At 38.5% G+C, this 15,539-nt stretch overlaps 1 protein-coding gene across 2 annotated transcripts in view; it reads right to left on the reverse strand.

The window, feature by feature from the left end:
- Nucleotides 1-15,539, reverse strand: part of efl1 (elongation factor like GTPase 1) — a 137,795-nt gene that overhangs the window by 28,134 nt on the left and 94,122 nt on the right. For both annotated transcript variants that reach the window (XM_026930679.3, XM_026930678.3), the window contains exon 16: nucleotides 2,720-2,851. In XM_026930679.3, coding sequence (XP_026786480.3) covers nucleotides 2,720-2,851 — 132 coding nt within the window. The remainder of the gene's footprint in view (nucleotides 1-2,719; nucleotides 2,852-15,539) is intronic.

The raw sequence follows: 15,539 nt of genomic DNA on the forward strand, positions 1-15,539 counted from the left end.
CAATTCAATCTCATTTGTATCGTGCTTTTAACAATCGACACTGTCACAAAGCAGCTTCACAGAAATCTGGATGTAGATTTATATTTAGTTCCATAATGAGCAAGCCAGAGGAGACAGTGGCAAGGAAAAACTCCCTGAGAAGTCATGAGGAAGCCACCTTAAGGGAAGCCTCAGTGACACCCAATAGTGAGATTGTGAATCATTACTTTTCTATAACTGTACACTATAAAGTCAAGTGAGTTGATAGGATGTTCATTATGAGTATCTAGTGAATAATTAGCATGATATATTAAAGGTCTTTTAAGTGTTCTAGCTCAGGTATTTCAGAGAGCTGGGCTAATCATCTAACATATCCAAACAGCAGGTAGCTAACTATTTGTTTTCCAGCTCTGTCTATTTATATATTTAGGCTCTTGGCATCGAGTTCTACGTGTTCAATCCAGCTTTGGTGGCCACTAGTTCCTGCACTTGGAGCCGTTACGATAGTGAGATGTTTGAGTCATAATCTCGTACTTTAACAGCATAGCCAGTGCTGCAATGTAAAGATGTCAATTAGGAGTTGTACTAGAGAAACATTCCAGTTGCAGCTTTAAACATCTGACTATGAATCTTATGGTTATGTAAATTGATTTTTGACTGCAATAAAGTGCCATAGCCTGTCAGTGTCTACACACCACCTAGTGTTAACACTCCAAACTGTTTTCTAACTTTCTTCTAACTTTTAACGACCTCAGTTAACCTTATGGCAATCTAAAATAATCCTGTATCAGCATGGAAAAGCTTCACCCCTACAATGAGCTGTGTGTGTGTGTGCGCGTGTGTGTGTGTGTGTGTGTGTGTGTGTAATCAGTCAGTTCCTTTGTGCTCTAAAACGGGAAACATTTAACCGTCATCTGCACTAATGAGTTCCATATGAGGGCAAGTATTACTGTGAGCTTCTTGTGGTTGGCATGGCATCTATGATGCTAAAGATACTTGCACCACACACATCAGCTAATGAGCTTGTGCGTTTATCTGGTACATACTGCTAATTAAAACTTAAAACAATCAAGCTGTGTATGTATTTAAAGTGAGAAATTAAATTTACACAATTTTTCCCTTCGCCAAGACATGTTTGGTGTCTAAGGTTTGTTTCTTTAATTTTGCACTGGAGCTACAAGGCTAATATATCTAACAAGCATAAGCATATGCATATGCATATGCATGTCCAGACTCGGGTTAAGCACATGCAGTTTATGCAAATTACCTGCATGGAGTTCACACTTCTAAGGTTCCCAGATTTATCCTGATTAGAAATTTAGTAGATGTGGAGTTTTTCAATGTATAGCTCAGTATATTTTACTAATTTACAGTTTATTTTAACTCATCATTTTTGTCTAAATAGAGTTACACGAAAGTTTATCCAAAGGTTTGTGGACACCGGACCCATATGGGAGCCTTCCCCAAACTGTTGCCACAAAGTTGGAAGCACACAATTGTACAGGATGCCTTATTATGCTGTAGCACAGAGCCCTGACCTCAACCCCGCTGAATACCTTTGGGATGAACTGCAATGCCGACTGCACCCCAGGCCTTGTAGCTTGACATCATCATTGCTCGTGTGGCTGAATGCACACAAACCCCACAGCCACTTTCCAGACTCTAGCGGAAAGCCTTCCCAGAAGAGTGAAGGATATTACTACAGCAAAGGGGGACCAACTCCGTAGTAACGCCCATGGCTTTTAGTATGAGATGTTCTACAAGCACATACAGGGGTATGTAGGGTGAAGGGTAGGGTAGGGTGAAGATACTCCCAAGCACATCGGTCATAACTGCTAAACGCATTAACGTAAGTGGAAATATTATCCTCTCCACGAAGTACTTATGAAACCCTTCAAGTGTGAATACAAATTTGAAGACTTGATTACAGTTGTGTAACAATGACAAAGAACATGTATGTTACCCAGTATTAGCCGCTTCACACTGAAAAGGGAGAAATTCTGCCAGTAGAAATGTAGATATTGGAATACATACTTGCTGACTTCTATTATTAACCAAATTAAAAATCTATAACATATTTAGGGTTCCTTGGTAACATTCCTTAATGTTAGCTAGACAGTAGGCTAACATAGTTTCTAGGGGTTTACTCTACAACCAGCAACTAGCAGATGAAATTATTGGAACAAGGATTCTTTAATAGCCATTACCTAATTATTGCCTATTAATATTATTGTTATTTCCCTTTTGACCAGTTTGCATTTCCAAGCTCAATCAATCAGTTCATTATCTCAGTAAAACAGCATTTGTTATCTTGGGATCAAATCAGTCTTGATTTTGAGAATTTTATGCAAAACCTCTGAACTTTTAAGGTATAAACCATTATAGTTCCATGCATTTGAATACATGATATAATAATTACATAATATTTTAATTCTCACAAAGGTCAAAAGTTATTTTGATTCTCTCAAAATTCTAAAGGTAGAAAGACATAAGACTTCCAAATGAAATCTGTTGTTTAAAATTGAAAACCATGCTTGCATAAGAGACGTGAGTCCTGCTTTTTTAGCTAAAACTTTATTCAGCCAAATTGTGTTTATCTCTACTAAGATATAACTTGCACAGATGGATGGACTCTCAACTGTTCACAGCCAAATTTGTCTCCTCGGGCCAGAACAGCCATCTTCACACTTCTGTTTATATCACTTTTTGGTGTGTGTATGAGTGTCATGAAAATACTTACTGGGATGTTTGGGTTCAATCGCCACTCTGACGATGGGCGTGGCCTCGAAGTTGAGTGGTGTGAAGGGGGGGCACGCAGCCGAGGTCGAGATGGTGGCTGACTTTAGAATAAACTCCTCCATCCCACCGATTCCTGCAGAAGCAGCAACAAAACAGCGTCACACACTGTCAGGTGTAAAATCACCCAGACTGCAACATACACAACACATATAACTGCTAACTATAAAAATAAAAATGGATAACTTCTTAGCATTAAAAGAATAGTTTAGGCAGGAGCTGAGTAAGGAAACGTGATGGGGAGTATTGTTATAGGAAAATAATAAAATAACCACCCTGAATTTAAGCATGTGTGTGTGTGTGTGTGTGTGTGTGTGAGATGATTTACATATTCAGTTTGCAAGATGCAGAGGCTGCAAGCTTTCCTTACTCGTTAGCTAAATTAGCCTCAAAACTCCATGTCTTGGCTGACAGACTACTTTTAGGTTAAGGGGAAAATTGTACATGTCATTTTGGGCCAAACAGTTACTTGAAGCACCAACGGCCCGTGCAGAGAACAACATCTGTATGTGGTTGTGTGTGTCAGTGTAGAAGCAATTGAGCATGCTTGGACATGAAATAAAAATAACCAAACCACACCTGCACTTAGCACACTTCAACAAGAAGCTGTGAGAATGAATGGACAAAAGAAGGCTCTGTCATCACACACCCTGCTCATCTGCTTCAGTAGATAAACATCTTACGGCTTTCAAGATCTCCATTGAACAGAAAGAAATTAAAGTGCTGAGTTCAGTTGGTTGACAGCTCTGTGCGCGCTGATACTGTACTGGGCAGTGACGATCTATCGGTATGATGGAACAATCTGATAAAGGAATCAGATATTAATATTATGCCCTGCTGCTACAGACAATAATATTATGAGAAATGTTTCCCAAGATTGATGTGCCCCTTGAAATGCTACGAGATTTAAAACATGTAAAACATTGCGGAGGTGAAAATGGGAGAAAACAGCAGTTTCAAAAATCATCAATAATGACAACGCAATAAATTTATTGGGCGACTGCATTGGGCAACTAATTTTTGATAAACAGGCCACCTGAAATAAATGTTTATTTTGTTTTAAGATTTAATTGTTCATTTTGCCAATTCTTCTGAACATTTTCTAAATGCTTACATAATAGGCGTGTAATGATACACCCCAGTCATGATTTGATTCAATTCACGATATTGGCTTCACGATTTGATTTAATTCAATTCTCAGAATATTTGGTACAAAATTTTTAAAAAGAAAAATGATGACTGAAAAGACATTTTTTTCTGAATCATATACAATGCAAAACAATGTGCACTTTTGTCTGTATAAAAGTAATTAAAGCAAAAGTTGCTACAAACAGAGGTTTAATAGTGTATTACAGATGTATCATATCTTAAAAAATAAATAAATACATTTATAAATTCTCCCCCAAAAAACTGATTGAACAAACAGTCTCTGACCTGGGGAAAACGATCAGCTGCTACATAATGAGCTCTGTAGCAGTGCCTGAGGTGTCATTTTAACTGGGAATAGAGCTCCAAAGTGGGCTAAAATGCCCGTGGTCTGCTGCCTCTTTCTCAGGCACTATGAACTGCAGAGGAGCGTGGCTGGTGTTGTTTGAAAGCTACTGAAGAGAGCTTTTTAGCTGTTATAATGTGGTTATGTAAGCATATAACCCATAATGGGTGTCAGTTGTTGTGTTCCGGAGCTATCGGTCACTTCACAAGTGCAGATGATTCCTGGTAATGGAGCAGACTCTCCACGAAAGAATGCAATCATGTGACCAGTGTGCTCTCTGTATATTTTAACACTATGGGTTACACAGATTGAGACCTCTGATGTTCAAACAGTGCAACTGCATTACATGCATAATTGATAGAATGCTGATTTCCACAATGTGACTCGTACATTTCCACAATGCACACTGTCACATTTTTGCATTGTGATGCATCTTGTCACAATGCACTGTTACACCTCTATTATTTAATGCATTTTTAAATGTTGCCAATTCTTTAAAATCATTTATGTCAGTTGAGATCCAGCACTAAAAAACTGCAAATGGTACTAAAAAATGCAAATCATCTGGAGCCGTAATCTGCATTCAAAATATAGTGATTGCTTACAACATCACTTTTATATAGGAACCTGTGATCTGATTGGTTACCGGGGAATTGAGGGTGAGAACCTGTGGTCTATAGTGACTGCAGAGATAATAGATGATCATTTCAGAGTCACAGACCGGAGCAATGGATCCCTTCATCCTGGGCAAAAAAGCCATATCACAAGCTTGCTAAATATGGTTTCAGGAACACTCAGTGACAGAAACACTGACAAAGCTGAGCAAGGTACAGAGGAGTACAGCAGAGTGCTGTCATATAACTCCTTGTAACTGTTAGTACGAAGAACCATCACTTCACATTTGAGCCCGATTGAAATGAGGCATTTTACAACATTAAGGTGCATATAGCAAATAGCAGAGGTGAAGAAATAACACAGCTAATAGCATACACTTTAGCCAAAGGCTAACTGTATAGGCTGTTAAGTGTCGTTGGTCAAGCAACATCCACTTCCATCACCACGCCCTTCCTCTGGGAATTTGATCACCCTCTCATATTCTCTGCTGAATGAAATTAAGCAAACCTGATAAACTAATGAGGGCTAAGAGTGATCCTAATGTGATCCTCTGTTTTAAACTACATTCTAGCTAGCATTCAGGCCTGTGTGCTATCAGATGCAGTGAAGGAGGAATGGAGGAAAGATCAGGGAAAATCTGCAACAAAGCAAGTTGCTGTCATAGTGCCATCTGTTCACATATTCTATGATTTCAATTCAGCATTTATCCCTATCATCCCTTTCATCCAGAGATCGTGATTTGGATCTCGACAATGCCACAGCAATGCGTGCCCAGGGAGCGAAGAGAGCAAAACTGGCCGTGCTCTCTGGGCGGATGGGATGGCATATTCTTTATCCCTATCAATCACAGTGACACTAGCCAATCTTGGGCATCTGTGAGCTCATGTATGCAGAAGAGGGTAGCTAGTGCTTTTCTCTGAGTGTGTTACGCTTCCCTGTGACGCAGCATGAGCAGCTGTTCGAAAGGTGTGGATGGCTGGCTTCACGTGTCTCGGAGGAAGCACAGGTAAACCTTCACCCTCCCCCGGTTGGTAGCCACTGTATAATAGAGGAGAACTTGCTGGTTGGTGGGAACCAGAAACACCAAATTATTAGCATGCAAATATATGCTAAATAGATACAAACTGTGTGAAAATGTGTTAAAGTAAATGAGTTACAAGACGAAATAAAAATGTTTATAGACATAGCCGACCTCCCAAAAACATGCCAGTGGGTGGACTGGCTACTCTAACTGCCAGGTAGGCTGTGGATCCATCGTGACCCCAACCAGGATAAAGCACTTACTGAATATGAATGAATGAAAGATAAAAGCAAGCTGAGCTGTATCATGTTTGTCACGAAGTCTCACATTTAAGACGGAGCGAAGCTGTGAAAAATTAATATTGTACCGCTTTTGTTATTTGTTGTCTGTAACAAAGTGCCAAAATAGACTGTAATACTAAGTGCCACACTAAGATTTAACAGAAGTCCTACCATGTGCATTTACACCTACAGCGACCAAGAGGGACAAATGTTGTAGTTTTTTCAGTTCACGCTTCTCGCGTCTTATTTATTTAATCATGGATATGATTACTGCTCTAAAGGGAGTTTATACTCACATGCCATTCAACAGCTTAGAGATCAGGCTTTTCTTTAATGATTTTTGTCTCAGTGGCCACCTACACAGTTTCTAACTATAAAGCACACATTAAACCATTCTGCATCTGACTGATGGTTAATCAGCAAGTCAAATTGAGAGCATGGGTTTGAGGGCAGGGCTGATTGATGTATTTAAGTCAGTCACCTACCTCAAAGCAGCAGGGAAAACTGTCTGACTTTTAGCCATTTTTATCACCCACACTCAAATCCCAGCAGGACCAAAGCTAAGTGTGTGATTTAACCCTTAGAAATGTGAGGGCAATTCTTGTTGCAGTTCTTTCCAGTGATCACTGTGCCCTTACTGTCCAGAAGATAAATGTTCCATGCTGTCTTCATTCTTCACACCTAAGGGTCTAATCCAGAAAGTCTCTTTACTCTCTATATAAGTGCACTAAATAGGGCAGGAAGTAGTGGCACTCTTTGTAGGTAGGGATTCAGCTTCTGCCTGACAATGATTCTGTCAGGTCAATCTGAACAATAAAGTCATTTCCAAATGCAGTCAGGACACGTCTGCTGGTTACTAAATAAATGAGTCGATCTGCATGAAACCAAGGAGAGACGAAATCAATAAAAATGTCTCTTCTCATCTTTCACTAATTCTATATTCTTTCAGAGTACTGAGCCACAGAATGTACCTCCAAGATCTTTTATTCCCAGAGCACACACACCAATCTTTTTCTAAAAGACAAAATTTCTAAAAGACATACTCAATTTAGAAAAAATCTGCTTAAAACCTCCTATATATCTTAAATTCATATTACGTATTTTCTTATCCTTTTTGTTCTGTGTTCACTTCTTTTATTATTGTCTGATGTTCTCCTATGCTTGTTTTTATTGCTCTTTTACTGGATCACTTTCAATGTATATATTAATGTATATAATGCTATAAATATTGTTATTATTATTAAAAAAGCCTAACATATATGAGCGAGGCTTGCAATAACATTGTCTGAATCCCAAAAATAAAGGAAGTGAGCAATCACACTCACCGAAGTCCATTTAGATTATGGTTAGAATTCTGCAAACTAGTGGACATAAGAGTTATGTGGCTGAAAACTGGTGGACTTTATAGTGGAGATTCTTCACACATTTACATTTATGGCATTTGGCAGACGTCCTTATCCAGAGCGACTTACGGAAATGCTTTGAAGTCTCTATCAATAAATATATCCTGACTCTGGTTCACTAGGTCGCAGACTAAGAATACCATCAGTCTATAAAACTCTGTTGGGGAGGTAATATAGTAAGAGACGCATACAGACAACACAATTTTTTTTTAAGTGCTAATTTACATACAGGAAGAGGTAGGCCTTTAGATATCATTTGAAGACTGCCAGCTGTTTGGACTTAGCTGTTTGGACATCTAGGAGAAGTACATTCCACCACCTAGGTGCCTTGATGCATGCCTTCCTTGTACCCTGAGAGATGGTAGGACCATTCACTGATTTTGTATATTCTAACTGGAATTTCCACCATGTACACCAATTTTCAGCACCTGAACCATCATGTTCACCAGTTTTGTACAGACTAAAGCTGCTTCAAATGATGCAAGAACTAAATAAAAAAGAACATCCACTGAAGATGCTGTCGTTTTTCTAGAACAGTCTGCTAACTGGTTTTGAGACAGCTCTGAGTTCATAACATCACAGTTTTGCCAAGTCGTGTTTACTCACAGACCACTTTTGAACTACTTCCACAGGAAACTGTGTTTTTAATATTGCCTCATTAAATATTATTGCATGATATTCCTCTTAAATATTATAATGCGTTCTGCAATAGTAAACATGTTGGTAGACTTAAAAAAAAAAAAAACTGTATTAGCTGTGGAAGTGGTAGATTTTAGCCTCTAGCCCAGTTCATTTATTCCCATAGTCACTTTGTCACTTAACACCTGACTTCAGCCCAGTGCAAGACTTGTTTACTCTACTCGTATCATTTTTCCATTTAAATTTCCACTTTTATTTTACACTGTATATTGTATTCTTATTGTACATACACTATATGGCCAAAAGTAAGTGGACACCTGACCAATCACAACTTGGAACATCCCATTCCAATTTTAGTCCCCGATTGCTGTTATGATAACCTCCACTCTTCTGGGAAGGCTTTCCACTAGATTTTGGAGCATGGCTATGGGAATTTGTGCTCATTCAGCCACAAGAGCATTATTGAGGTCAGGCACTGATGTTGGGTGAGGAGGTCTGGTGAGCAGTCAGTGTTCCAGTTCATCCCAAAGATGTTCAGTGGGGGTGAAGTCAGGGCTCTGTGCAGGACACTCCAGTTCTTCCACTCCAATCTTGGCAAACCATGTGTTCATGGAGCTCGCTTTGTGCACAGGAACACTGCCATGCTGGAACAGGTTTGGGCCCCTTAATTCCAGTGAAGGGAAATCTTAATGCTACAGCATACAGAGACATCCTGTATAATTGTGTGCTTCCACCTTTGTGGCAACAGTTTATGGAAGAACCACATATGGCTGTGATGGTCATGTGTCCACATACATTTGGCCATATAGTGGATTTTATTCAATGTCAGTCATATATGGTAAAATTAGGTCAACAATTCTTGCTCTTATTTTGTATGTCTGTGCTTTTGTACATTCTGTGCCCTGTGATCCATGTAATCAATTTACCTGAGCCTTACCATAAGAATTTAAATGTACATATGTCTTGGCATACTGTGCAAATGATAAGTATTGACTCTTGGACTGCTTGACAATGCAGACATGACATGGCAAGGGAAAAAAACAGCAGTGCTGGCAGTGAAAGATGCACAAATGCAGTTGAAAGAGATGTCTGTTGCAGTGCCAAGCCAAAAAAAAAAAAAAAACAACCAACTAAAAAAAAGAAACCCAAACAAATAAATAAATAAAAACGTAAGAGATATAGACGAAGGTTTACACTCAAATGTGTTTGCAAAACTCTCAAGCAAAATTGTGAACAAACTGCTGTCCTGTGCAGTGAGGCAAGAAACCATGTGATATTTAGACCACTCTCAGACAGGGTGGAGGTCTCAGAACAAAAGATGAAGGCCTGCTCAAAATCCTAACCGTAAACTCCAACCTGAACTATAGCATCTATCAGTTCTCGAACAACAATTTCATCCAGTTTTCTGTACTCAGCTGTAATATCCACCCAGCTGTCTGCACCTTAACTATAATCTCCACCAGTGTCACTGAAGCTACAGCAGAACTGGAACTAAAAATGCTTTAGCGAATAGAGAGAGAGGTCTAGAAGAACAAGCTGTATTCACTGTGTAACTTAGCCATTCAGCCCTTCAGAGCGCTTCGTCTCAGACTGGCTTTATTAAAGGACTATTTTAGCCCAGGCCCTAATCCTATTCATACGGCGGGCACCTGGAGGCAGTAAAGTCTGCAATAAAAAAGGCTTAACGCTAATCGCTTAGTGTTTTAACCTGCGCAGGCAGCGTGAGCTTTGTTGGTTTGCTAACATTAAACACTGATATGCCTCATGAGATTTGTATCTTGACATACTTATGACATCATTAGTGTACAAGAATCACAGAGGAAGCTGATATTTTATTGGAAAATAAAGCAATTCTTCTGTGTTGAGTGCATGATGCTAACTTAATTAGAAGTAGCATCATCTAAAGGAGCTATTGTTCCTTAAAGTGTCTGAATACGAGTTTTGTTTGTAGGGACTTCTGCAGGATGTTGCACAGATGTCACAGTACACAAAGCATGGGAAAACAGGAAGCTCCCTCCTTTTCAAGGAGGAAAAGTGTCTGGGATGAAGTCATTTCTTCGTCCCATTCGAGAAACATGGATGACTATTACAAGAGTGTTTAGCTCATCAGAAGTGCAAACAACGTGATAACGTTTAATACACCGTGCTATAGAGCACTTTTCATAATGAGAGCTCTCTGTCTGGGGATTACCTTCTGCCAAAGGCAAACAATAAAGCAGTGAACCAAAACAAAGCAAACATATGAGAGTCATGAAGTGCTGTCAGGAAGAGAGAGAGACTTTAGAAGTGACTGTGATAGAGGGATATCGCATGTCTCGTGATAATGACATCACCAGATCCAGTCATCTCCTCTTTTCCCCTGTGGAACTAAAGTCAGGCATTCTCTACTTGGATGAAGTGACCAGACAGGACACAGGAGCTGTTGTGTGTGTGTGTGTGTGTGTGTATGTGTGCATCTATACTGCTGCTTATTGCCCCCCCTGGTGCCTGAGGCACACTGCCATTTTTTGGTTCTGATGATGTTGTTTTCACCATAACCACATCGTCTACGATTATCGGGGTGGAAAAGGTACTGAGGAACAGTTAATTACAGTTAATGCCTAAAGTATCAAAATCTTGCTCAATTAAAAGTGGAAGATTGTAAAATTGTACTCAAGTGGGAAAAAATGCTACCCTAGTATTAGAAAGCAAAAAGTAAATATTTTTAACTGATGAAATTAAGTCATTTGTGTCATTTGTGTAATTTAATCTAATTTGTGTCATTTGTTACATGAAATTACATAAAACTGCATAGAAGCAACTATGCCTTAAGTTTGTTGGTTATATGCATGACTAAGACTAAGTAATTTGCTAATAAATGAACAAAAAAAGTCATATATTATGTACATACCCAATATTTACCAATAGCTAGAATCCGATTTGCTGCGTGGCCAATTTATGTTAGCTGGAATTAATGCTAATCTAACCTGGCATTAGCAAAGAAAACGGGCCAACATAAAATAAAATAAGCCTAAATACAGCCAGTTACAGCTAGCAAATGAGCTCAATTTACCTCAGCATGCTTTTTCAAATGAGATCTAGTTTCATTCTAATACCACCGTCAAAGATCCTTCTGCTTGTCATCTGGCAGAGATGCTGAGTCATACTGCTTCATATACGTAGTCCAATATTTGCTGTCTCCACTACTTCCACAATACAACAAAACTTAACTGCTATCCCTTTCGTTTGAGATTTGGTGATGGTTGAAATATATTACATGCCATTGGAACTGTGCTAACAATGTACCCCAGTGATGTCAGAGGGGCAGGTAGCTGCAATCTTCTCACAGGTACAGCAGCCACTAAACAATTAGCGCCTAAATAACTAAGCAAGTCACAAATATTTCAATATAAATATATTTAATGCATTACAGAGTGGACTTTTCCTTTAATGATTCATTCATTCATTTATTCATTCATCACTACTTTCTCCAATAGTGTCCACTAATGGAAGAACAGGCCCAAGATCAGCAGCTCAAAGCAACTTTAACCTTGAAAAAACAGACACTCTGCTCATATGGCGTTTTAATGATTCCTACATAAATTCACTCAGGCTTCAGCGCACACATGCTTCTTATTTCCACACTGCAGTTTCTGGGCTGGGGAAAGATGGAGAAAAAATAACAAAAGCAAATGGGTAGGGGAGGAAAAAAAAAAAAGAAAAAAAAAACCAGAAACTTGGTGTGCTGAGTTTGGTAAAATGGTCCTTGATGAGAAAAACGCCAAAACCCCAACCCGGCTGCAAAATATGCCCAAGATCTGTCCCATTTTCATCTGTCCCATTTTCATGCAGCAAACGTCTCTAGCAGAAGCGTGCATCCCCGACTTCACCCGCCTGTAAAACACAGAGGCTCATTCAGTCGTCCAGCCTGAAACGTGAGAAGGTAATTACTCAGAGGTGACTGGGTCTCTGAGGCATTCCTCAACAAAGACTCAAAGACATGAGGCAGGGGGGGCGGGGGGGTTGTTATACGCTGAAAAAATATCCTGAGGAGAGGAACATTCTGCTTATACATAGTGGAACCACAGGAAAGCTTGTTTAAGACGTTCTGAAATCTGTGGCACATATGAGAAGAAAGATGTTTTTTCCTGAAAAGTAGGAAATATTATCTATTGAGCAGAGGATTTCGAGCATAGCTATACCGGTGCAGCGGTTATTCATCTGTAGGTATATCACTTGACCAGTCATAGTGGAGAAAAAACTAGGACAAAAACAAGTTTTAGCCTTCCTCATTAACTGGGGTTGAGTACACATATGGTAAGAGCCAGGTGTGTGAGTTACTCATCAGGCTCTAACAATGCAATAACTATTTCTAGTGTTATTAATAGTAATTATACAACAGGGTCATTTTCCAATACAGCATGACATAGACTGTAGCTGGCTACAGGTTTATATTAATGTGTGTGTTCTAATATGTTACCGTTTCTGTAGTAACCACATACACAGGGACTTGCTTTGTGGATAATTCACATAAACAGATTTAAAAAACACTCGTAATTGTAGATATGGTGAAGTGTTCTGTAAGAAGATGATTATTTAGCATTAATGGAAGGAGTCTCCAATGTCAGTGCTTTGTAACAGTCAGAGGTAAAGCTGTTCCTTGACGTTCTCCAATACAAGGGATGATGTTTATAACTACTATAACGTAAGTGATAACGAAACTAACTTCCTGGGAAAGTTCCACATAAACATAAACATAACTATAAATGGATACAATGCAAAATGTGTCGTGTTTTTAATAAATTTAAACTTGTTAGCTGTGGTTTAAGAAGAATAAAACACTATGGAATGTGCACTAATTGGAAAATAATCAACTCCAGGGTGAGAACAGTAACTCTGATTCGCACTGATTCGGTGGCATCACACCGTCCCATCATTGATTATGACACCCCAGGATGTTTGTTTCTTACTTTAAAAATCCATTAACCAAATAAATAATAAAAAAAAAATCCTAATAAAAATATACAAATATTATCAAGTTCTTAAGTATTTTCTCTCATTAACTATATGTTTCATGATTTTTTTTAACATATATAATAATTATATTAGAGTTTGCCACTGAGTTTAATCATTCATTGTGCATGTCAGATGTCAACATCTGGCAACACTTAACAACAACATTAATTAAACATTCCCAATACATATATATTTAAATTCGTAAGCTAATTGTTTAAATTCGCATGCTAATATTGTAATGATATTCCTGCTCCTGCATCAAATTTCACAGATCTATTATCGTAGATTCTAAGAAGGGGTTAAATAGTCCTAAATATGATCATTTAAACAAAATTCTCATTTCCTGCCCTTCAAATAAAGTGTCACGGTGTAGTCACGCAAACAGAGGTGTGAGGAGAGAGAAAAGTTTGGTCTCGCGCTGTCTCTGGATGCTGGGAACGTGTGAATCATCGCTCGCACACATGCTGCCAGGAGCTGATGAAAACAGAGTTCTCAGTCATGTCTGTCATTTCAAACGTCTTCCTTAACACTCAGCACATGTAACAGCACAGACCTCAGGCCCCAGCTGCTCAGACTTATGGGAATCTCTGCTTGTTTTCACTTATGCTTGTTCAAACGCAAATATCCTTGGCTGTTTCGAAGCGTGGTGGTGGTGGTGGTGGTGGTGGGACGTATATGTGTGTGTGTGTACTGTTATTTGTCACTGTGTGCTGAAAGGCGAACTTGAACCCGAGGCTGTGCATGTGCATCCAAAGTGTAATGGGATAATGAATAACTATAAGATGAAGATGTCAATACATGAACAAAAAAAAATCTCTCACTGGGATGGACAGGCACAGACGCTACACCTACTTTACTTCCTCCATCACTACTAATACAGAGATGCCTGGACTTATTCTGCCTGACAAACACTGCTTTGAATCACTTAATTGCATCAAAATGGTCTTTTCACCCCTTGCAAATCCAGGTTCACTACTGGTTCTGGTCTTCTTGCTAATTTCCCAATTAGCAATTGCTAGTTTCCTGGAAAAGAAGTATTTCTATTACAGGAATAAAAGTACTTCTTTCCCAAGAAACTAGCAAAATCTTCAGAGCTGAAAATAACTTCTCTTGAATAAAAAAAAAAAAAAAACTTCAATAACAGTAGAATAGGAGCTTTCACACTTATTTCAATGCATTTCTGTTTGAACCAGACGAAAAAAAAAAAAAAACAGGTGGTGCACATAACATTTCTGTCACATGAAAAACACACCTCTCTACTTTTTTCGGTTTTCATTTTTTTCTATATATAGAATGTGGCAGACATTTTTTTGAATACTCATCACAGTTAACATCTAAATGACCACCTGAAAGCACACCATTTATGTAACTACTATGTCCACTGGGTGCCAGAAATATCCATCAAAACCATGTATCTCCTCTTCCCCCTGTGTTGTGTGAGGAAAAAGCAAAGGTTTTTGTAATACAGTGCTGAGTGGCTGTCTACGTGAAGTTAACATGGTTTTTAAATGCATTATTTAAACAATTAAACTTTACTTTTAGACTGATGGCATGATTTCTTATGGATTCCTAAAGATACTGTCTAATATTTAACATGCGGTCTTATTTGTACAGGCTGTTTAACTGGTAATTTAAATCCTATTTTCCCTGCTTCTGGGGAAGTACAGTGTTCTACACAAAGCAAAAACCCTGTGTTGGGCTTTCTACAGTCTCCTAATAGAGCTCAGGTTTGCCTGCAGGAAAACCACTCGGCTTATCAAAGATGTTATTTAATGTGTTGTACCGTCAGTGCACCTCTCTCTCTCTCTTTAAAATGATTTGCTTTAAAAATAAACAAATCTACAGTGCATGTGAGGGGGATTTATGGAGGGCACTCTATAATCCAGGTAGCGTGCATGGCCACGGTTAACACTACAAAGGATCTCAATTGGAATTTTGCACATTTTTGTTTTTCATCATAGAACAAAGATATGTAGAGATAGCATGATTAGAGATATTAGAGATAGCATGATACCACTTTTCCTTTTCTGATACCAAATAACGAGTATCAGCCGATTCCAGTACCCATCTGATATTGGGTTCTTTAAAAACTACTAACCTTTAAAATGTTTTTGCCTGAAGTACTAAACCACTTACATTGTAAATATAATAAATAAAGAATAAAGCATAAATATAATACAATCAATACTTATAAAAGGAAAAAAAAAAAAAACAATCCAATCTCTTTATATGTAAACATTTCCAGTTCAAAAAATCTGTTTTCCAAATCCAATCTTACAGAACCAATACAGAATCCAATATCTGATATGTATTCTCCA

Source organism: Pangasianodon hypophthalmus, chromosome 11 (genome assembly GCF_027358585.1).
Source record: "Pangasianodon hypophthalmus isolate fPanHyp1 chromosome 11, fPanHyp1.pri, whole genome shotgun sequence".
In the NCBI taxonomy this organism is placed as follows: Eukaryota; Metazoa; Chordata; class Actinopteri; order Siluriformes; family Pangasiidae; genus Pangasianodon; species Pangasianodon hypophthalmus.